The 21,469-nt window shown below is 47.5% G+C and overlaps 1 protein-coding gene across 1 annotated transcript in view; it reads left to right on the forward strand.

Annotated features, from left to right (window-relative positions):
- LPCAT2 (lysophosphatidylcholine acyltransferase 2) overlaps window positions 1-21,469 on the forward strand; it is a 1,163,987-nt gene that overhangs the window by 307,905 nt on the left and 834,613 nt on the right. The window contains exon 4 of the mRNA XM_069639642.1: window positions 6,044-6,156. Within this exon, the coding sequence (XP_069495743.1) occupies window positions 6,044-6,156 (113 nt within the window). The remainder of the gene's footprint in view (window positions 1-6,043; window positions 6,157-21,469) is intronic.

Consider the following 21,469-nt stretch of genomic DNA (forward strand, 5'->3'; position numbering starts at 1 on the left):
TGTATTCAATGATTTGTGCTACAAGGAGGGCTGTGTATGCATCTGTGTGTTGCTTCTGTCGGTTGTGGTCAGGACGTATTCTGCTAATATTGTTAGTGAAAGGTATGCTGTCTCCTTTGCTGCCGCGTCAGCGGCTGCATTTCCCAGTGATATTTTGTCTGTATTTTGGGTGTGTGCTATGCATTTAACGACCGCCACCACAGTGGGCTCTCTGAGAGCAGAAATCAATGCGTTAAGTAAGGCAGCATGTTGCACTGGTGAGCCATCTGCTCTTCTGAACCCTCTCCTTCTCCAGCACGACAGACCCGCATGCACTGTAGTTGTGACATAAGCGAAGTCTGAGTAGATGCTAACAAAACACCCCCTAGAGGCTCGCAGGACTTCTATGATTGCTACAAGTTGTGTTTGTGCGGAATAAAGCCTGGGTAATGTTTTCATGACCAGTGTTTCGTATTCTCCCTCTTCTAGGCACACCACTGCTGCCCCAACATTTTTCACCTGTATCCTGGTCAATGGATGCTGACCCATCAACAAAGAGTACTTCTTCTTTCATGGGCTGTCTTTGGCTTTGGGGATATCGTCACCCTCCCCTTCATATGATGCGCAATCATGCTGCTGTATGTCCTCAGCTGTGCAAGACTCAATGAGAAACATGGCAGGATTTACTGTTCTGCACCGCACTACATGGATATGGGGGTTGGACAGTATTATTTCATATGCTGATGCTCTTTGTGTGGTGAGAGTGGACTTGGAGCGATCTAGTATAGCAAAGAGTGAGTGCTCGACGTATAACGTTACTGAGCATCCCATGATAATTGTGGAAATTTTTTCAAAGGCTGCGGCAGCAAGGGCTTGTTTGCAGCAAACTGTCCCTGCATGACAGAATAGAGTGTGGCAATGAGAAAAATGCATTCTTCAAATCAACCACTGTGAAATGGGTAGCCTCTTTGGGAACACTACACAAAACAGATGCCGGGTTAGGAACACGTGGAAACTCTTTCTGTACAATGTAATTAACCCCTTAACTGCCAAGGGTTTTCTCCCCTGTGCCCAGGCCGTGCCAAGGCCTTTTTTGGTGATTTTGGTTTGCTGCCATTCAATCCCTTGTAACTTTTTTGTTAAATGAGATATCATGGCCAAAGTTGGCCCCTTTTCTTCCCACATGTAGGCAAATCCTAGTTTGCTGTATGGGGATGAGAGAAAATAACCAAAAAGGAAGAACATTTGGTTTATTTTCAGAAAATGGCAATAAAATGATGTACAAAGAAGCCTGTGGATTTTTCCTTGTAAGAGCTAGGAACAAATGGTTTGCTGTGCTGAATTCGCCATTTTCCAGGCTTTCAAGAACAGTTTGAGTGGAAACCAAAAAAACATAATTTGATATGGTTACCAGCCGTTTTTTGTGAGAGGTAAGCGATTTTGGCCTTTTTTTCCAATAGGACATGCATGGACTGAATGGAAAAGGAGGGTAGGAAAGCTGAATGGGAAGACAGAAAGGCATACATTTTTTTAAAAGTAGACAAAATTCCAAGTTTAGGAAGGGGTGATTTGCGCAGGTCAGGCAACAAATATGCAGGGAAAAATTCCATAGTTTGGGGAAAAATTGGAAAAATGACAGGAAAAAAGGTATGTGGTGGACGTGGTTGGCTCGGTAAGGCAATGGCTTCTGTGAATTTTGAGAAAAGGAATGCTCTGCAACATTCCCCAACTCTTCCAGTAAGGAAATCACACATTATGAAAAATGTTTCACAACAAGCCAAAAACTGAGCCATGGTACTCCTGGAAAGGTCGTAGACCCTGTTGGGGCTCCCTGGGACTGCAGCTGCACTTGGGGATGTTCAACCCATATGGGAGACAGCCGGCCAGGGACATTACCCCCGACTTTCCTAGAGCTCTGATTGGCCTGCGTTACAGCTTCTCCCTCTGAGAAAGGTCGGGGACCCTGCCGTGGCAGCCTGGAACCAATGCTGGGCTTGGGGATGGTCAAACCACATGAAAGACAGCTGCCCAAGGCCAGGGACATCACCCCCACCCATCCTGTAGTGCTGGCTGGGCTGTGTTATAGAATTTCCCCCTGGGGAGGGAAGGGCCTGTGCCAAGATTTCTGGCGACTCTCCCCTCCCCCCCCACCTCAAATGGATGGGGGGGCCATCTCATGTAGCCCTCCCTGTGGGCAGATAGAGCTACATGAGGTGCCCCCATCCACTTGGGGTGGGGGGAGAGAGCCCCCCTATTCATTCCCTATATCTCTGGCGGTTTAGGGTGCCCACCAACTATGCATTTAAAAATGTTTTTAATGTTTTGCCCTTCCCTAGAGGCAGATGGGCACATTACTGTGTCCACCTGCCCCCAGGGTGGGCAGAACGTACTGACCCATGCTTGGGGGATATGGGTGGTGTGCTAGGATTTCTGGTTTCCTCTCTCCCCCACCTTAAATGAAATCTGCCCCGAGGGAGGGCTACATGAGGTGCCCCCCATGCACTTGGGTTGGCCGGGAGAGGGCCACCCTCCTTTCATTGTATAAAAATCCTGGTGGACTAGTGCCCCCCCCAAACTGAATTTCTTTATTTTTTTGCCCCTTGTCTATGGGCAGATGGGAACATTACAAAACGTGCTGTCCCATGCTTTGGGGGGTTCATAGTGACTGTTTCAACAATCACAGTTTCGAATCACAAAAGTTCCGACACAAAAGTGTTGGAAAAAACATTTTTGAGACTAGAGGTTCCGATGTTGCCCTCGGGAACGTCCCCACAGCCGCCCGGAGATTAATGGAAGTTGGGTGATTCCCTTTTCATGATTGACAGTGGGCCCATAACAGCTGTTCATGTAGAATGGGAGGGAGAAACAGACAGCCTTCAACTGGCCGTGTGGCGAGCGGATGAATCCCCTTCTTCGTCTCCCCACTTTTCCCAGTCCCTTCTGTACTAAATTTCTTACTATTGTCAGGTGTCGCCCCATTCCCCTCCCGGGCCTCTGTTTCCTTAAACATTCTCCAGAGGTCCAATATCTCCCTTCTATTCTGTAATGGCCTCCCCTTATACCTGGCAGTTAAGTACAGGGACCTATAGTCCAAGGCTCTCTTTTAGTCTGTCACCCATTGATTGTGGTGGTACTTAATGTTCTCACAGTACAGGGCAGGGCTTTACATATATGGTCTAGGGTTGTGCCCGTCCCCTTGGCTACGTCCAGTCAATATTGTGTGTCAAAAATTTACTAGTACAGTTCCACAATAAACCCAGAAATACGATTCGTCCAGTATCACTTAAAACATATGTACTATAATCGTGTCTGTACCATCAGTCAATACTGTCAAGATGTTCATAACAAAGAAAACATCAATTTCACTTCCTGCCTCAATTGCTCCCCTCTAGAGCATCTTTATTCACTTCCTACACGCTCCCCTGATGCGCTCACACACATCACACACACCCCCGTGCCACTTCTGTACATATAAAAATACACTAACAAAATAAACTAAAATAACAAGCTAAAACAACCACTACTCTCCCCGATCCCTCTAATTATATGGAGCTCCTATTTCTTCTTGTATTTCTCTCTCGCACTGGTCGGGACAGTGCAACGTGGCGCCACCTTCCCCCCCCCTCACTCGGGGCTGCTCCCATATTCCTTGTTCCTTATCCTTAATCTAGCTCAAAAAGTAAAATAAACAAAAATGGCCATAAAACGTCCACAATCAACAAGTCAAACTATACTTTCACTTCCATTCACTGCATGTTCACCCGTTTCACACTGCTCTACATCCCCATCCAAACATTATCCCTTGCAGGCTATACTCACGTGTTCACATTTTTCCAAAAGCCCTGTTCACGGGAATCCACAACAGGCTTGGGCCTGTCCCTGGGGCCGTACCCCACTTCAACAAGCAAGTGGGAATTCTCCAAAGACGGCACCCGCAAAGGCCACTTGGCGGACGCGTTTTGGGAACTTGCTGAGAGCCCACCAGGATACCTCGCAAGTACAGGAGCGATGGAATTGCGTCGTAAGGGTCACCAAATGAAGGCAAGTCAATTGTTTACGCACACCAGAATAAAGACAACCCACTAGGGAAATAGGCCAGGAGATAGCGTTGCAAGATTAACAAGGTTTAATTGTAAAGAATACAAATATCAGCAAAGGACTCTGCTGCTTGAGAGCGCTCTGACCCTTACAGTTATAAACAGGGGCTTAAAAACCCCACACTCATCATGATATATAGTACAAATGGCTGCCACTGATTGGAGGCACCCTACACATGAGCCTGCTCTATAGGAGATGCCAGGCAGTAATTGATTAGTTCTTTCCCGTCAGTCTGGATCCACGTGGGTCAGTGGGGCTCATCCTTGAGTTGAAAGTCGGGGCAAACATTAATACATTGTTTCTGTCTAAACTAAACAGGCTAAACCTGGTTATTTCATTGTGGCAGGCACCTGGGCAGCACGGGAAATGGTGTCAAAGGAAAGGTAGGATAAAATGCAGTAATGCTGACCCACACATTCAGGGCTTCATTGATGCCGCAGTTCCCGCACTCAAGGTCTCCACCCGGGGTTTTGAGCTTTAATTTATCCCTCCCTGTACCTCGTGTTACAAGGGATATATTTTCATGCTTGACAGAAATACACCCGCGCATATTAAAATCTTCTGGGGAAACTTGATTTTTGTTGGGACAGAGGGGTTGCTTGCTTATTGGGTAATGCAAAGGTGTGAGGGCCGGGTCAGTGGTGTGGGGCTGGCTCCAGACTGGCTGGGTGGGGGTTAAAGGCCTAATTGCAGTTTAGTGGAGATGAATGGACGCAGCGCAGAGCCTAGTGTTGTCTCAAGCTCTTGCAGGGCGCATTCCTTTGGAAGGTACTAAATATTCACAACACTGGAGGAACGAGGGGGAAGTGGACTTCCGTGGGAACAGGGCTCTGCAGAGTCAGTAAGTTTTACGGAAATTGGGCCTAGCGAGCGGGGAACATGCACAGCGTGAGCCTGCAACACATCTCTTCTGGGCCTAATACAAAATGGAGTCATGGGCTATAGGTTTTCTAGTGCCGTCCATCTACTTCTAAGCACTACAGTGCCTCTTCATGTAGCCTGATAGTGTGGATCACTCCCCCCTTGTATGTTACGTCACCTCATATGGTGTTCGCCTTACCTGGAAGCGCGTCGGGTGGTGAGATAGGCCCATTTCCATCCCAACATAGTCTACATTTATGTTAAGAATGGGATTCAAACCACCACCAGCACATTATGGCCTAACCACGGCACAGTTACAATCTTATTTTGGGCGTACAAATTGATGAGTAGCGTTTTCAGTTTATAGAGGGCTCCTTTCTCGGCCACCGACCTGCTGTTTGAGTCTGCAACTCCTACAATCTGACAAGTTTTTTTTGTTTCTTAATCTATTACAGTCTCGGTTTTTTGTTCTTGCTGAACACATAAGAAAACATGTTTTCTCCCACAATCTTTGTCAGCTATGTAGCAGAGCTCTTGCAGTTTGCTTCTCAGGTTTCTCACATCGCATGGTCTCCCATATGACAATTTTCATTTTGGGCACATTACTGATCGATATATTTTTAAGCTTTTCATGATCAAACTATTTTATGCTTCTATTTTTAAGAAGTCGGTAGAGCATTTAATACATTTCGTATGCAGTTGATTATGGAAACAATTTTGTTCTGGTATGTTTGTCATTTACTAGCATGAGCTTATTCTGTCAATTTTCAAGTTTACCAAGTTGTGTGTTCTGTCAACTGCCCTTTAGTTTTAAGGGTCTATTTAAAACAGCACTCATTATGTACATAGTGGCCATACTTGGTCTCCTAAAATAAAGCAAACATTTACATCACAAATCTTGCTTACCAACACTAATGTAAAAATGAGCCTGTTTGGTACAATAATATATTTAACAGAATATAAATTGGGACTACTTTTCTGTTCTTAAATATTCCAAAGTTGAAAACGTCCTATACAAAAAATGCCTGGTGTATAAGGTGATTTGCATATTGTCTTCATACCTTTTGTATGCCAAGATTAATTGTTGCAACATTCTGTTTTAAAGGAGTACTTCGGGCTATGCAGCCAGTATTGGTATCGCGTACTGATCCTGACTCCAGAAAGAAAACAATAAATGACATTACAAAGCGTGCAACCTCTGGAGGGGAATGGCCACAGGTAAAGTATGTAATGTGCAACTGACCTGGAAGCCAGTAGACGGAAGTTAGTTGTCCACACTGATTGCAAGGAGTGTTCTTGAACGCTAGTTATTTCTGGTGGATGGTGAGTGAGAGAATGGATTAGTGCTCTGTTGAAAATTCTCTTCCCAAGAAAGGGTACCTTCTATAACTGTAGATGAAGGAAAGGATTTGTTACAAATTCCTATAGAGCATATCTTTGCAGCCAGGGCAGAAACATGGTGTGGATGAATTCTCCAGACACCACTAGCTGAAATGCCATTTTCAAGGAGCTTTTTGAAATCAGTCTAAATTTCAATTCTTTTAAGAGGCAAAAGAATGTCATTCAACAATTATGTAGCGGCAACAGTTTCTACACAACAAGTTGTGGCTGATGACTCCCTTGCTTAATTAGAAATCGAGGACCCAACTATTAGGACAGATGTCTGTAACCTGTGGCTCTCCAAATGTTTTGATTTACATCTCCCATGATCTCTCGCCATTGACTTTGCTGGCTACGGCTGATTGGAGTTATAGTATAAATCATCTTGAGAGCCAACACTCGTCGGCCACTATATTAAATGAATCCAGACAAAACAAGATTTCTTTTTCTTCCTCATCCAACTTGGATGATTGCTAGAGATAGCAAGAAGGTCTTGTGCAAAGCCGGAAATTCGATTAAGCTCACCTGCATAAGTGTAATTCTTGTTTATCGTTCCCCCAGAGTGGTACATAGCCCCAGGAAGGAATGCACTGTGCTCTGGAGAAGGGGGTGGCAGGGGGGAGGGGGAAGCTCAGAATTATGGAGGCAGAAGACTACCCAAGATGGTGGACAGTGATAAGGTGTAGAACATGCATTTGCTGTTACTGAGAAATTGGATCAATTTATAATCCCCCACTACCAGTCCATCACACGACTGCCAGCCCCTGTCAGCCAGACACTGTGGGCATGGACAGGTCCTCTCCCAGGGTCTGATGATTAAGAAGGTAGTGGCTCCCAGCACTGTGACTCATGACTGTGAAACCACTTCTTCACTCCTCCAGTCTTCATTCCCCAATCCCACCTTCACAGCTCTACGGCATCATTACCTCCTAAGCCCTCCTTAGTGCCCTCAGTCTCCGATCCATCTCCCATTTCCCCAAGTGCATTATACACCCCCCATCACGCACAACCAATTCTCGGATATGCATCACTTGCTTCTTTGCCCCCAATTTCAAGCCTACCCCAAAACAGGCCGTTCATGCAAATCATATACCCAGAGGAACTTTTCCTTTTCCTTCCAGATCCTCAGCACCTACAAGTCGGCACTCTACCCCTCTTTGGCACTGTGATGAATCGACTTCTGCCCCACAAGAGTACAAGTGAGTAGGTGCTAAAGCACTTACTCAGCCCTTGCACTACTACGAAACAAGAGTGAACCCATTCATAAAGATAAAACAGGCACTGTTAAGAAATCTATCTCCTTCGCCTAGGCTGAGGGAAGGCTATTCTCTCAAGAGGGGTGTATTTTATGTATTATGTTTATATAGCGCTTTACACCAAAGCACTTTACATTATAACAATAAGAATACATTGAAGATGAAACAGTAGAAGCAAGTGACAGAACATGAATCAAACCAGTAATACAGTAAGTAGAACAATCAATCTATGAAGATAAATGAGAAAGGAGGGGGTGAAGAAGGGGAAGGAAGAGGGAGACCGGAATAGGAATAGAATGAAGATGATGTGAGAGAAGGGAGGAAACATAAGTGGAAACGGGGAAGGAAGAGAAAGGTAAGAAGGGGAGGGCATGAGGGAAGAAAGAGGAAGGTGAAAGGAGGTGATAGGAGTATCAGGGTGGAGAGCGGAGAAGAAGAGATTTCAGGGAAGTACGGAAGGAGGAATAGGTGGGGATGGAGCGGTTAGAGAGAGGTAGGGAGTTCCAGTGTAGGGGGGCAAGGAGCTAAAAGGAACAGAAACGAGAGGAGGCACATGGGGGTGGGGGGAAAGAGAGTAGGAAGAGATCAGCAAGAGCAGGAGGGAGTGTAGAATGAAAGGAGAGAGGAGAGATATGGGGGAGCAAGATTGTGAAGAGATTTAAAGACAAGACAGAGGAAGTGAAATTTAAGTTGGGAGTGAAAGGAGAGCCAGCCAAGGTAAGAAAGCCAGGAGGAGATGGAGTCGTGAGGCGAGAGAGAAGACATAGGGTACGGATGGCAGAGTGGTAGAGGGATTTGAGGGGGGCAAGATGGGAAGCAGGGAGTCCAAAGAGGAGGGAAGAACAGTACAAGAGACAAGAGAAGATGAGGGAGAATATTAAGAGTTTAGTGCATCGAAGGTGAGAAAAGAGTGGACTTTACGAATATTGAAAAGGTGGTAGCGACATGCGCTACAGGTAAGAGAAATATGGTGGGTAAAGGAGAGGGAGGAGTCAAAGTAAATACCTAGATTACGAGCATGGGCATAAAAAGGAAGATAAGAGGCGGGAAAGTGAATAAAAGGAGGATTAGAGGGAAAGGGAAGAGTGTTGGAGGGGGAAGAATAAGACTTCAGTCTTATCAGTGTTGAGAGAGAGAAAGTGGGATGACATACAGTTTTTAATGGCAGTAAGATAGGAAGAGAAATGACGGTGGAGGTCAGGAGTGAAGGAACAGAAGGAAAGGAAAAGCTGGGTGTCATCGGCGTAGAAATGGTGAGAAATTCCAAAGGAAGAGGTAATGGGGGCGATAAGGGTGGTGTAAAGAGAAAATAGGAAAGGGCCAAGAACTGAGCCTTGGGGTACACTGTAGTCCAAGGGAAGAGTAGAGGATGTAAGACCACCCCAGGAGACAGCACAAGAGCGGTAGGAAAGGTAAGGGGAGAGCCAGTTGAGGACAGAACCTTTGAAACCAAAAGAGGAAAGAGTGTTGAGAAGTAAGAGGTGATCAAAGGTATCGAAGGCAGCAGAGAGGTCAAGGAGGATGAGGACTGAGGATTGCTTAGAGTAGCGAGCAGTGAGGAGGGAGTTGAGAACATACGTGAGAGCGGTCTCAGTAGAGTGTTTAGGGCGGAAGCCAGATTGAGAGGGGGGGAAGGACAGAAAGGTTAGCGACAAAAGCAGAGAGCTGAGAATAGACTAAGCGTTCAAGTAATTTAGAGAGGAATGTAAAAAGTGAGATTGGACGGAAGTTGGATGCAAGATGGTGGTTAGCAGAAGGTTTCTTCAGAATAGGGATGATGATAGCGTGCTTGAAGGCAGAAAGTAAGGTAGCAGAGGAGAGACAAATTGAAGAAGGAGGTTAAGTAAGGAATGAAAAGAGGGTTCATCTTGGGAATAATGAGGGTGGGGAGTGGATCAGAAGGGGTAGCAGTAGAATGAAAAGGATGAGATTTGGACAGGAGGAGGGAAACATCAGAAGGAGTGACAGGAGAGAAGTCAGACATACAAGCTGAGGGGGAGTGGGAGGAAGGGGGAGAGGGGAATAAGAAGGGGAAGAATTGATGTTTTGGCAAAGGGAGAATTTTGGAAGAGAAGAAGAAGAAGTCAGCAAAGTCAGAAGGAGAGAGGGGAGATGTAGCTGAGGGGTCAGGGGTGGGTGGGGAGAGAAGACGAGAAAGGGTTTGAAAGATGCAGCAAGTATGAGAGGCTTGGGAGTGGAGAAGGTTAGAATAGTAGGAACGTTTAGCCGAGCTGAGGCAGGAGTCATACAGAGAGTTGTAAGAGAAATAGGAGGTTTGGTTAGATAAAGAGGGGAATTTGAGCCAGCCACGCTCGAGGCGGCGGAGGAAGCGACGCATGGACAGGAGGTGAGGGGAAAGCCAAGGTTGTGAAGGTTTACAAATATGACGAAAGGAAGAGAGGGGATAGAGTTGGTCGAGACTGGAAGAGATCGAGGAGGACAGAGAGGGATAGGGCTTCATTAGCCGTGAGAGAAGAGAAATCGAAGAGAGGGGGAAGAGAAGAAGAGCAAGTGTCGAGAAAGAGAAGGGCTAAAGTTATGAAGATCTCTTCGAGAAAAGGATGTGGGGGAGGGTGACGGAGTGGGTGGAGGGAGAGGAGGAGAAAGGGAGAAGGAGAGTAAAGCATGATCAGAGCGATAGTTGGGTAAAGTAGAGATGGGGGAGGAGGAGTAGGTAGAATTAAAGATAAGGTCAAGAGTGGAGCCAGAAGAGTGAGTATAGGAGGAGAAGGGAGAGGAGGTAGGAGTCGAAGAGGGGAAGAATGAGGGGGAGTTGGGAGGTGAAGGTTGAAGGCGCCAAGAACAGTGAGGTGGGAGAGGGAAATAGAGAGGTGGTGGTCAAGGACATCGTAAAAGGAGGAAAGAGGGCCAGGCGGTCTGTAGATAATTAGAAAGGAAATAGGGTGAGGGTAAGTAAAGGATTTGTAAAGGTATTGAAGGGAAGGGAGGAAGAGGCAATGAGGAGGTAGAAGTAAGGTATTTAGGGTGGAATTGGAGACCAATGCTGCCGCCACGACCAGACGAACGAGAGACATGGGAGGAGGAGGTGGAGGAGGTGGTGGTGAGAGAGGCAGGAACAGTAGAGTTGTGAAGGTGGATCCAAGTTTCAGTTATACAGAGGAGATGAAGGTTGGGTCGAAAGAACATGTCCAAGACAGCTGCAATCTTATTGCAGAGGGATCTAGCGTTCCAAAGAGCAATGTGAACAGGGGAGGGGGTTGAGTAAGGGAATAGTCATGAGGATAAGGGGGAGGGAAAGGAGAAGAGGGAGGGGGGGATGAATGGAGGGGGGAAGAGTAAGGAGGGCAGGGAGAGTGTAGTATGACAATGTGCATGACAGAGTGGGGGAGGAGAGTGCTGTGATGGAGAGAGTGAAGGGGAGGTTAGAGTCCAGGTGGTAGCAGGCAGTCAGTGGGGAACGAAGAGTCCAGGAGGTGGCGGGGGGCAGCCGACAGGAAGGGCCCAGGAGATGTCAGTCTGTCCGCAGATCAAAAGGGCCCCGGAGGTAGCAGGCGGCCCATGGAAAGAAAGCGCCCTGGTGGTGGTGATGAGGGGTGGGGGGGGTCAGCGGACAGGAAATTGCCCAGGAGGTAGCTGGCGATTCACAGATCCAAAAGGTCCAGGTGGTAGCAGGCATCCTGCGGGAAGGAGTAGTTCAGGTGATGGCAAAGGACCAACAGGCAGGAAGGGCCCAGGTGGTATCAGCTGGTCTGTGCGAAATGAATAGCCCCGGTGGTTGCAGGGGGGCCAGCAGACAGGAGGGGCCCAGGTGGTAGCAGGCGGTCCGCTGATCATAAGGGCCCAGGTGGTGGCAGGCGGCCCATGGACAGTCGCTGCACGTCTAGAAGATTGATGGTGAGAGGATGCAACAGCGATGTGTCCGTGAGGCTGATGATAGGAGATTGGTACCTGCAGGGGAGGGTCCGGTGGCGGTAAGAGGCCAACAGCAACGATGGGGCAGCAGACACGGCAGCCACTCTCCGCGAGGCATTAGAGCAGGAGCCGAAGCCGGCCCCGACGGAGGTGTGAAGAGGAAGGCCCTGGTGGAGGTGGGTGGCACGCTGACAAGGGGAGAGAGCAGATGAAGCAGCCAAGAGTAGCAGGTGGAGGCCAGGTTCGTCCGCCTAAGACGAGGGCGGGAGAGGGTCTGTCCAGTGCCAGCAGGGGGCCGCTGTAGTAAAGGAGCGGCAGGCACGGCAGTCGGTGTTCCACACTGTGCACGAGGCAGGTGCTGGAACAGGAGCGGCTGCAGCACCCCCACAGTCGCAGAAGGGGCCAGAGCATGGAAGGTGCCGGTGGGGATGGGCGGAGTAGCAGCCGGCAGAGGCTCAGCACACCCGCTCTGGGACGAGAGCGGGAAAGGGCTCGTCTGGTGCCGGCAGGGACCCGCAGCAGTAAAGGAGCGCCAGACACGGCCGTCAAGTTCCCCACGGTGCGCAAGGCAGAATCTGGGACAGGATAGGCAGCGGCAGCAGCACCCCCACAGTCGCAGAAGGCTGGAGCTGAGAAGATACCGGAGATGGGTGGAGCAGCAGTCAGCAGATGCCCAGCACGACCTCTCCGAGATGAGAGCAGGAAGAGGCCTGAGAAGCGACCAGAGTCTCGGAGCTGGGAGGTGGGATTTGTGGGGAAACTTGGTCCGGATCCAGGGATAATAGTGCCAGAACGGAGAGAGGGCTGAGGAAATAGCTGTAATTATTGAATTATTAAGGTTTGATTCAGCCTGAAGTAGGGAGACGGCTGGTCAGGCAGTCCGAGCTTCTGCACCCCCTGGTGGTGTGAATGTGAAACAGTAGCAACCCAATTAGCAGAATACAACAGTCCAAAATAAAGGAATGTCCAATCGAGGTTCTATACATGTATATAATTAAATACACCATATGCAAATATAACTAAATAAAATACACTACAAAACCGACCTCTGTGGGAAAATCACAGAATATACAGGAGATGGAAGTTGCACCACTCTAGGTTATGATATAGGGGTGAAAGGCATGTACAAACCAGTGTCTCTGAAAAAGCTATGGTCTTGAGTGCAAAAGGGCTCAAAGTGACTGGGCCAGTCTCTAGGGCCGAGTGATGGACCAGGGGGCAGTTACCAGTCAATAATACCTAGGCTTCTAGGAGCTCTGTGGATAGCAGTAGTCCAGGTGCCAAAGCAGATGGTGAGTCAGGATCAAACTGAAGGCTGCTGTACTATAAAGCGATGCGGATAGTTGAGGGTTACCAGGTTTGATTCGGCGATTGAGATTCAACGGGGTAAGCAAGCTAATGGTAAGATGCGCAGGGTGAGTGTTTAGTATTCTGTTGGTAGGTCGCAGTTCGGTTAGAGCACCAAGGTCGAGTTGACTAGATTGGTGACGAAAAGGCTAGAGGTTGCAAGTGCACAATGCTTCTTTGTTCGAGCCGAGGAAACGACGTGCTGCAGCTGGTGTGGTGCATCAGCAATCTGGTTCAAAGGTCACAGTATACCAAAAGGCAGCTCTGTAGGGTTCAATCTGGTTGGAATTGGTGCTTGCAGCTGTTCAGAATTGTCGGGATCCTGGCTGTCTTGCCTCTCGTGTGCCTTGAGTCCCACTGAATGGTCTTGGGTACAAGAGTAGTCCTTGTTCCCGAGCCCCCAAACAAGGGGGTGGCTGGCACACACCTTCAGTGGTCCATTAGTATTTTGAGGTGCTGGGCAGCAGTGTGGCTGTCGGAGAGGCAGCAGCAGGTCACCACCCGATGTGCCCTGTGGATGGTTGGAGAGCAGAGCTTTCTTCTCTCTTGGGCTACCCATATTTACCTTAGAACTAGAAGTCTTTGGAAAGGACTGCTCTCCCAGCAGTGTCCAAACAAATTCTAATTCATGACTCCAGTCCAGAAATGATGCAGCAAAGGCATGGGAGGCCCCTTCTTTTAAAAGGCAAATGTCCACAGGTGATTTGACTAAAGCATGTCTTCTTTAAGGGCTCCTATCCGTGTGCCTGAGACAAGTGTATTTTGCCTTATGACATCGCACCCAAAGTTCTCTATGCAAAAACATTTTTTTATTGTGATTTGGTATATAAAATATAGCAAATCATTCACAAATATCAGATAAATTAACAGTCTACGTAAAGCACACCAACATCCAAGGAAATCTAGAAAATTCATCAATAAAAAATCTATAAGAATAGACCTAATAAATATCTAAACAAAATTTCATATTTCCTAAAATAGACTTCAATCAATAACAAATTAAATCTGCACATGTAGAAATGCAAAGACATCAGCCAAAAATCTGTAAAGTGTAGTGCAATGAACGAACACCATAACAATACATGTACACATGAACAAACAGGTAATTACTATTAGTTATTTATCACACGCTTAATACCCAGAGGTTTCTAAGCGCGGACCCGGGGATCGAACCTGTGTTGCTCTGCATCGTAGAATATAGAGCGAGATCATGCTGGTACAAAATAAACCAGGCCATGCCATAAGACCATTTAATATTGATTGCAGCCCCTTATACAAGCAGGGGAGTCGACATGATAAATTCATATAAAATGTGTCAACACAGGGAGAGAACTAGCAGCCCTTACATGATTTAAAATCAGTTTTCTTCAGGGGTCTGGGGAAGTAAACCCAACCCTACATGAGTTTATTATTCCTTTCGGTCCACAGGCAGGAGCAAAATAAGAGTAGTAAATCAATTGTATGCAGTTGTATTACATCAAATCTTAGGTCTTTTGTACCATGCCCGGTAAATAAATGTAGCCACTGTGAGAAACCTGACGGGGTCTCCCTGACTAGTCCCTGGGGATCTGTCATCCAGGTGACCAGGACACGGCCATTGCTATTGGATCCAGTTCCTGGGGGTGGGCTAGTGTCATACACTGGGGAACAGGCAGGGGTAAAATGGGTTAGGGCCTGGCAAACTAAACATGCCTTGCAGTCATCCACTATTCTCTTCCAGGCATCCACTGCTTCCACCAATCCTCTCACTCAATAGGGCTCACTTTACAACTGGCCCCTTTGATGAGCCTGATTGTTCAGCCATACTTCCTGTACACCCAACATGGGCCCTGGCAGCCTTTCATTGAACCTTGCAGCACGCTCCAGTCTCTGGGCGTGGTTGGCTTTATAAACCATGCCCAAAGGCAGGTCTGTACTTCGTGTTGCATCTGTAGCTTCAAGCAAAACGCTCACCGCGATCCTGCTCATTCCAGTCGCCAAGTGAGAAACCTTGAAGAACTTCAACTTACCTTGACCCGCCTTCTGCTTTGGAATAGCCGCAGCACCTACGCTCATGCAACTCTGCACCTGAGAGGAAAGGAAAGACAATACATTTGAGAGCTCGCGCATTGTTCCTTCTCCTGGCTCGCCCTCGCAAGTGTGCTCGCAAGTTGCAGCATAACTTACCTGAACTCCTTGGCGATACGGGGCAGAGCAGTGAGTCTTCGCATACTTACCTTCCTCAACGAACTCTTTCAAGATACCTGTGAAAAGAGGTCAAGTGTTAGTCTTACTCTCCATCAGCAATGCGTGCCCAGCATACGGAACTCGCCATAACCCAAGGCTACACCGCGACCGTTCAGCACTGCTTCAAATACTTACCTTCAGATACTTACCTACGAACTGAAAACAGCACCGGATCCAGTGAAGCAACTGGATTCCTAAACTTACCAGCAACAGCACGACTGAAATCCAACTGGGTGAAGAAAATCAGTGGAGCTGAACAACTCAGATACCAGACTCAGGATCAAGTGGAGCAACTGGTCTATGGGCTCGAGAGACATAGCGCCCCTGCCTCGTTCAGGATGGAGAGTTTGCCCAATTAATCCCCAAGGTGAGCCAAACCCCTTACCTAACGGCACCACAGCACACAACAGGGGGAGGCAAAAATGGGGCGGGGGGTTCAGGGTCCAGATCTTGACAGTCTAACCATATTATCTTTCCATTGGCAGGTAGCTTTACGGTCCAACACTTGGGATCCTGAGTAAGCAGGGAAAGGGGTCCAGAGGAAGTAGGGAAAGGTCCGGAAGGCTTCATCGCTCCCACGGAGACCCAGGTGAGTGTGATAGCCAGTGAGGGAAGATCACCTGGATGAGGGGTCCTCGTGGAGTGGAAGAGGGACACCGACGGGTGAGATGTGGTATCCCCCTTCTTATAATACCATTTCCCCATGCTACTCCGTAGATATACCAACACTTTTCCCCCATCCCCTTTTCCAACTCTTAACACTTTTGCACATCATGAAAGACAATGGACAAATACCAGAGCTGTTTACCTGACGTGTCCCAACACAAGTGTCAGGCTAAGTCGGGCAATTAACCAGAATCGCACACACCTGACGGCCCATTCCCTTCCCCACAAGGATAAAAGGTGGAGCACAAGATCACCATACGAGCAAGGCAGACCGCAAGATGAGACCGCTGTCCAGGCACGGCAGTTCAAGAGGAGGAGAAAGGGTGCGCGAACCGAGAGGGTGACAAGGAGGGAAGCGACCTTGCCCTTTCTGACCAAGGGCCGTGAAACCTCAGTGGAAGCAATCGTAAGACCGTGACCAATAGCCCAAGTGTATTGCAGCAGATGTCAATGGTACACGAAGCGTGCCTACGCTGATAATCTGGACAGAGGGAGGCACCTGCTATCGTGGTACCGGCCTTGACTCCCGATACGAAGAAAGCCCAGCGGTTCATCACAGTCGGTGAGTCGAGGGGAGAACCGATAAAGAAACCGAACTGTGTTGAACAAAAGTAGTAAAAGGCTGAAAGGGGAAACCCAGATTCAGATGAGCCAGACACTATGTGGCAAAACTCTGGGCGATTACCAGATTATTGAAACTACTAGTACCAGAAGACCTTGGGAAAGGCAAGAAGAGGGTCAAAGTGGTCATACAGGGGTCTAGTAAAGTCCTCTGTATAGTCGAAAGTCTTTGACCAGCAGATGATCGCAAATAAGGGAAGTGAATCCCATATTGCAAGAAAGTAGATGGAACTGTGAGTTTGGCAAGAGTGAACCCGAAGGAGGGATGCCGATGGAAAGGGGCAAAAACTAAAAGTCCCAAAAAACAGTGTGTTGAGAAGAGTGAACCCAGCAGAGGGTTGTCCACCTTGAACTATTTAAAAAGAAATTAAGATTTGTGAATACCAAAGAGTGGGATCCAGGGGTGGAAAATCATCACCCAAAGTTCATTGAGAAAGGAACTGTTTAATTGATTTGTTGAATACGACTTGAGGGGTCTGCACCTGGTAGAGGGGGACCCAGGGGTGAAGCGGTTACCCAAAACAATACGTGGAACAGAACTTTGTGTTTTATTTGTTGAAAACATCAGGCCCTCAAACGCAAGAGACTTTTTGTTAAGAGACTTGACCATTGAAGAACCTAATCGCTGGAAGGGAAATGTTGGTTCGTGCTGGGAAAGCTTGAGTGTGCGCTGTGCTCAGGTGATCCACCTTATCCCGTGCTCAGAACGTGGGCAAGGGAGACCCCTGGCAATCACATCCTGACTTATTATTTGTGAACACTTTTTCCTTTATTGAAAACCCTCTCCCACACTCTTTCTGTAATTAGTTGTAAGGATTTGCCAATAGTTTTATTTTAGTATAGGCCTGTTTACTTTGACAAGACTCCACAAGGACTGCCTTATTTTTCATTTGATGGTCGAAGCTTGCTCCCATCTTAGATTTAGGTTTAGATTAAGTGTTTTTCCACCCTGCCTTTACTGTATAATAAACACCCTTGAACTGTGATCACTTGTGTCTGTCTTTACTGTTGCCACCAGGAGGTCCTTACACTGCTCCCAGCGGGCCACAGAGGAAGTGCTTGTGATCCAGCCATCTTGATCTGAAATACAGACCCCCCCCCCTCCTCAATAAATGATGAAGCAAGGAATAGGACATTTTGTTTCTTACTAAATATTTTGAAGCACACAATTGTATTTTTTTGTTGCAATTTTGTACTGCTTTTGAATTGAGTGGAGGGTGTTTGGGAGTGCTAGCATGCATGAGAGAGTGGAATCAAGATTTAGACAGTAAAGGTTGAGGGGTTTCCGGTCCCTGGTATCGCTCCTGTTAGGGTGTGGCAGTAATGAGGGGCCGCTGCTCCACTGCCACCTCCTATACATAATTGTTTAGTACATACGGTTTATTATATGCAACAGACCATGAAGACTTCTTGTTTGACATCTTTGCGTTGGTTTGCTATTGATTGGCAAAATTTTGTTCAATAAATATGGCGTTATATTTTCCAAAGAAAGGTGTGTGTGTGTGTGTGTGTGTGTGTGTGTGTGTGTGTGTCTCCTTGGCGCCCTAACCCCTGCGTTGCCTATCTATTAAACCATAAGTGGTCCTTTTTTGGAATATCATATACTGTAAACTAAATTAATTCTAGGGGCACCTAATTTTGGTAGGAAACACGCAGTGAGATTGTATGATTTGACCAGCATTATACACTTTGGTTAAGTGGTAAATCCAGAATTTGACCTAGCCTGAAACGTATGTACTTGACCACACATCCTCCCAGCTCAAGTTGGTATAAACATGTATTGAAGTTTGGTTTTAAATACCTTAAATACTCAATTTTATACAGATTACTTTAAAAATGCACAAGCTACGTGGCAAACCAACCTGACAATGTATAACATTGTAAAAATGGGTTGATGAAAAGAGTAATGGGATCATTTTGTTTTGAATCTTGCATTTCATGTATGGGGACCACTCCTGTTTGCACCTTCTTGCAAATGGACCCCTACTGGCAATTTTGATTGTTTCTGCCAAGTGCTTGAAAAGTAAATAGCAAAACATATGCAAAGATCGCCTTTTCTCGTCCGTTGTACCCTACGTGTTTGCAAAAGTGTAAATCTCTCCAACAATTAATAAATTGGAATCCGCTTACTTTTACCACTAAAGCTACAATGATAGGGGGTCACTTTCCAAGTCCTGTGGAGTGGAAAAAGCAGTGCTAAAACGATTGTATGATTGTGGCTTTATTTTCTCCATTCCGAATAGAAGCCTAAAAGCTCCTGAATGCAAATTAATGAGAACATACACAAAATCCCATACAGACATAGATTGAAATGAAATGCATAGCAAAAGTCATTGTGTCACACAGCTTGTTCTGTACCCCCACAATTCCTAATCGCTCAACAATCACACTTACATAGCTTATTAAAACCTTATATAATTTTAAGAAACAAGTGTCAATTACATTTTAGATAATCTGCTGCTGAGACATGCTAAAAAGATATGGCCTCCTTGTGAGGACCTATGCAGCCCTGGCTGACTTTGAGAGGAGCAAGGCAGAGCAGGGTACCTCATCGGCATGTGTCCCTTGCCCTACTGTTAAATCCACCTCTGATTGCACTCTAGAGGAAATATTTCAATGCCCTTTTTTTAGTTTTATACTAAGGTAGCAACATAATACAAAATGCTCTTTTCTTGTGTCATTTTCCAGGTATTCAGGATCAATCTTCTGAGAGGCAAGTGTTTTTGGGGGAAGTGGGTGGGCACTCCTCCAGTCCCGCCCACCCTGTTTGTTACTGGTGGGATCCCAGAGTAAATAACTTCCATTTCTGGCACTGCCTAAACACCCAGTAGTTGCATCACACTTTCCAAACAAGACCCACATTACACATGATGTATTGGGCCTCATTACAAGCTTGCCGGTCTGGTGAAATCGATGCCGGTACGGAAATACTGGCATCGATTACCAGACTAGATCTTTACGACCTGTGAGTAAGTCAACACCGGCACAGGCCTTTCCGCGAGCGGCATCCCCGATGCCGGTAGCATCCCTGACACACGCCTGCCGTGCCTGAAACACCGGCATGCCGCAGACCAGTGCACATTCAGAGGTGCACGGACATGCATATATCAGCATCCACATACCGGTAATAACACCAAGGAAGATGCCGGAACCACCGGCATTGCGGGACAGGCGTTAACAGGGATCAGGTGAATAGAAAACAGCCACAGGTGCAACAAATCAGCACATGTGCACTCCATGAACCCAGCCACAGTACAAAGGCAGCACACCCACACACCACACCCCTTCCAAAGCAAAAATGCTAGCACTAGCCCTGCTGGAGGTGGAGTACATGCAGGAACAGCTACTCCGAGGAGGCAGTGAGGCAGGCCATGCAGCAAATGCACAGAAGGAGATGGAGGGTCAGAGGCGGACAGCACATACCCAACAATCCCCAGAGAACGTGTCAGCCGTTTCACCCTAACCCCATCACAAATCCACACCCTGTACCGGCTGGCCAGAGACGCCATCATCGCACTAGTGTAACTCATACACAATGACCTTGTGAGCATTATCAACATACGGACAGCCACCCCCCCCCCGCTCAAGGTTGTGAGTGTCCTCGCTCCACTTCCTGGCAACTGGAACCCATCAGCACACAGTGGGTGAACTGCACAGTATATCACAACCCTGCTTCCCCCGCGTGCTGACCCCGGTATTTGAGGCACTCCTCAAACATGTACGTGACAACATCAGCATGCCATGTACAACAGCGGAGATCCATGCAACCAAAGTATAGTAGGCATGCCAAACATCATAGGTGCGATAGACTGCACACATGTGCAGCTGGTGGTGCGGCATGCCATTGAGCAGGTATACCGCAACAGGAAGCAGTTCTATTCGATTAACATCCAAATGGTGTGTGATGCCAGCAAAATCATCACACACTGCTGTGCCCGATACCCTGTGTCGACACACGATGCACTGGTCCTGCGGAACTCAACACTGCTCAGCTGCATGGACCGAGATGCCGGAGCCATTACATGGCTGTTGTGAGAGTGTGACCACAGGGGCAGAGGCATTGATGATGGGGTTGGTGATTTTCCAGCACTGGGAATCTGCCTGACGGTTGGGCCATGTGGGCTAAAATTGTGGGGGGCGGGAAATGTGCCAGCACTGGGAATCTGCCTGATGGGTGGGCCATGTGGGGTAAAAGGGGGGGAATGGGCCAGCACTGGGAATCTGCCTGATGGGTGGGCCATGTGGGGTAAAATGGGGTGTGGGGGGAATGTGCCAGCACTGGGAATCTGCCTGATGGGTGGGCCATGTGGGGTAAAATTGGGGTGGGGGGGAATGTGCAAGCACTGGGAATCTGTCTGATGCGTGGGCCGTGTTGGGCGTGTGTACATTGCACAGCATACCACAATCCTGGAGCACTGGTGCACACGGCTAGTATTGAAACCCTGAAAATCATGCCTGAACAGAATAGACCCACCCATGTTTGTCAAACGATGCATATCATCACCGGTACCCTCTCTGTCAACATGCATGTGACGTTGGGTATCCACTGATGGTCTGGCTGCTGACGCCAATCGGACGTCCAAGTAACCGACATGAAGAGGCATACAATCACACACCTACAAGGACTCGCGTCACAATAGAAAAGACGTTTGGCCTACTGAAGAGTCGCTTTCGCAGCATAAGCCGGTCTGGCGGTGCCCTCATCTATGGGCCAGAGAGGGTGGGGCGTATTGTGATTGCTTTTGCAATACTGCACAACATGTGCATCCGTCATAATGTGCCCCTGCCCCCGGACGTGGATATGTTGCCACAGGACGATGATGACGACGATCATAATGAGGATGTTGGACACCCTCAGCATCACCATGGCCATGATGGACAGGCCACAAGACAGGCATTGGTTGCAAGTTATTTCTGATGGATGATCCACACATGGAAATGTCTAATTGTCACACTGTATGCATTGCATTGTGTTACATTAAATACTCTTACACCCATTGAATAATGTACAGACAACTGTATTGCTTTCAAACACACGTGTATTAATGCCTGGTGAACTATACATAAAAAGTGACAGGTTGAACATGCATCTCAGTCTAGACAAGATGGTTACAACTCCCAATTACAACTAAACCACCAAATATTGCACAAAACGCCTTCCC

Source organism: Ambystoma mexicanum, chromosome 1q, assembly GCF_040938575.1.
Source record: "Ambystoma mexicanum isolate Mex_15411 chromosome 1q, UKY_AmexF1_1, whole genome shotgun sequence".
NCBI lineage: Eukaryota > Metazoa > Chordata > Amphibia > Caudata > Ambystomatidae > Ambystoma > Ambystoma mexicanum.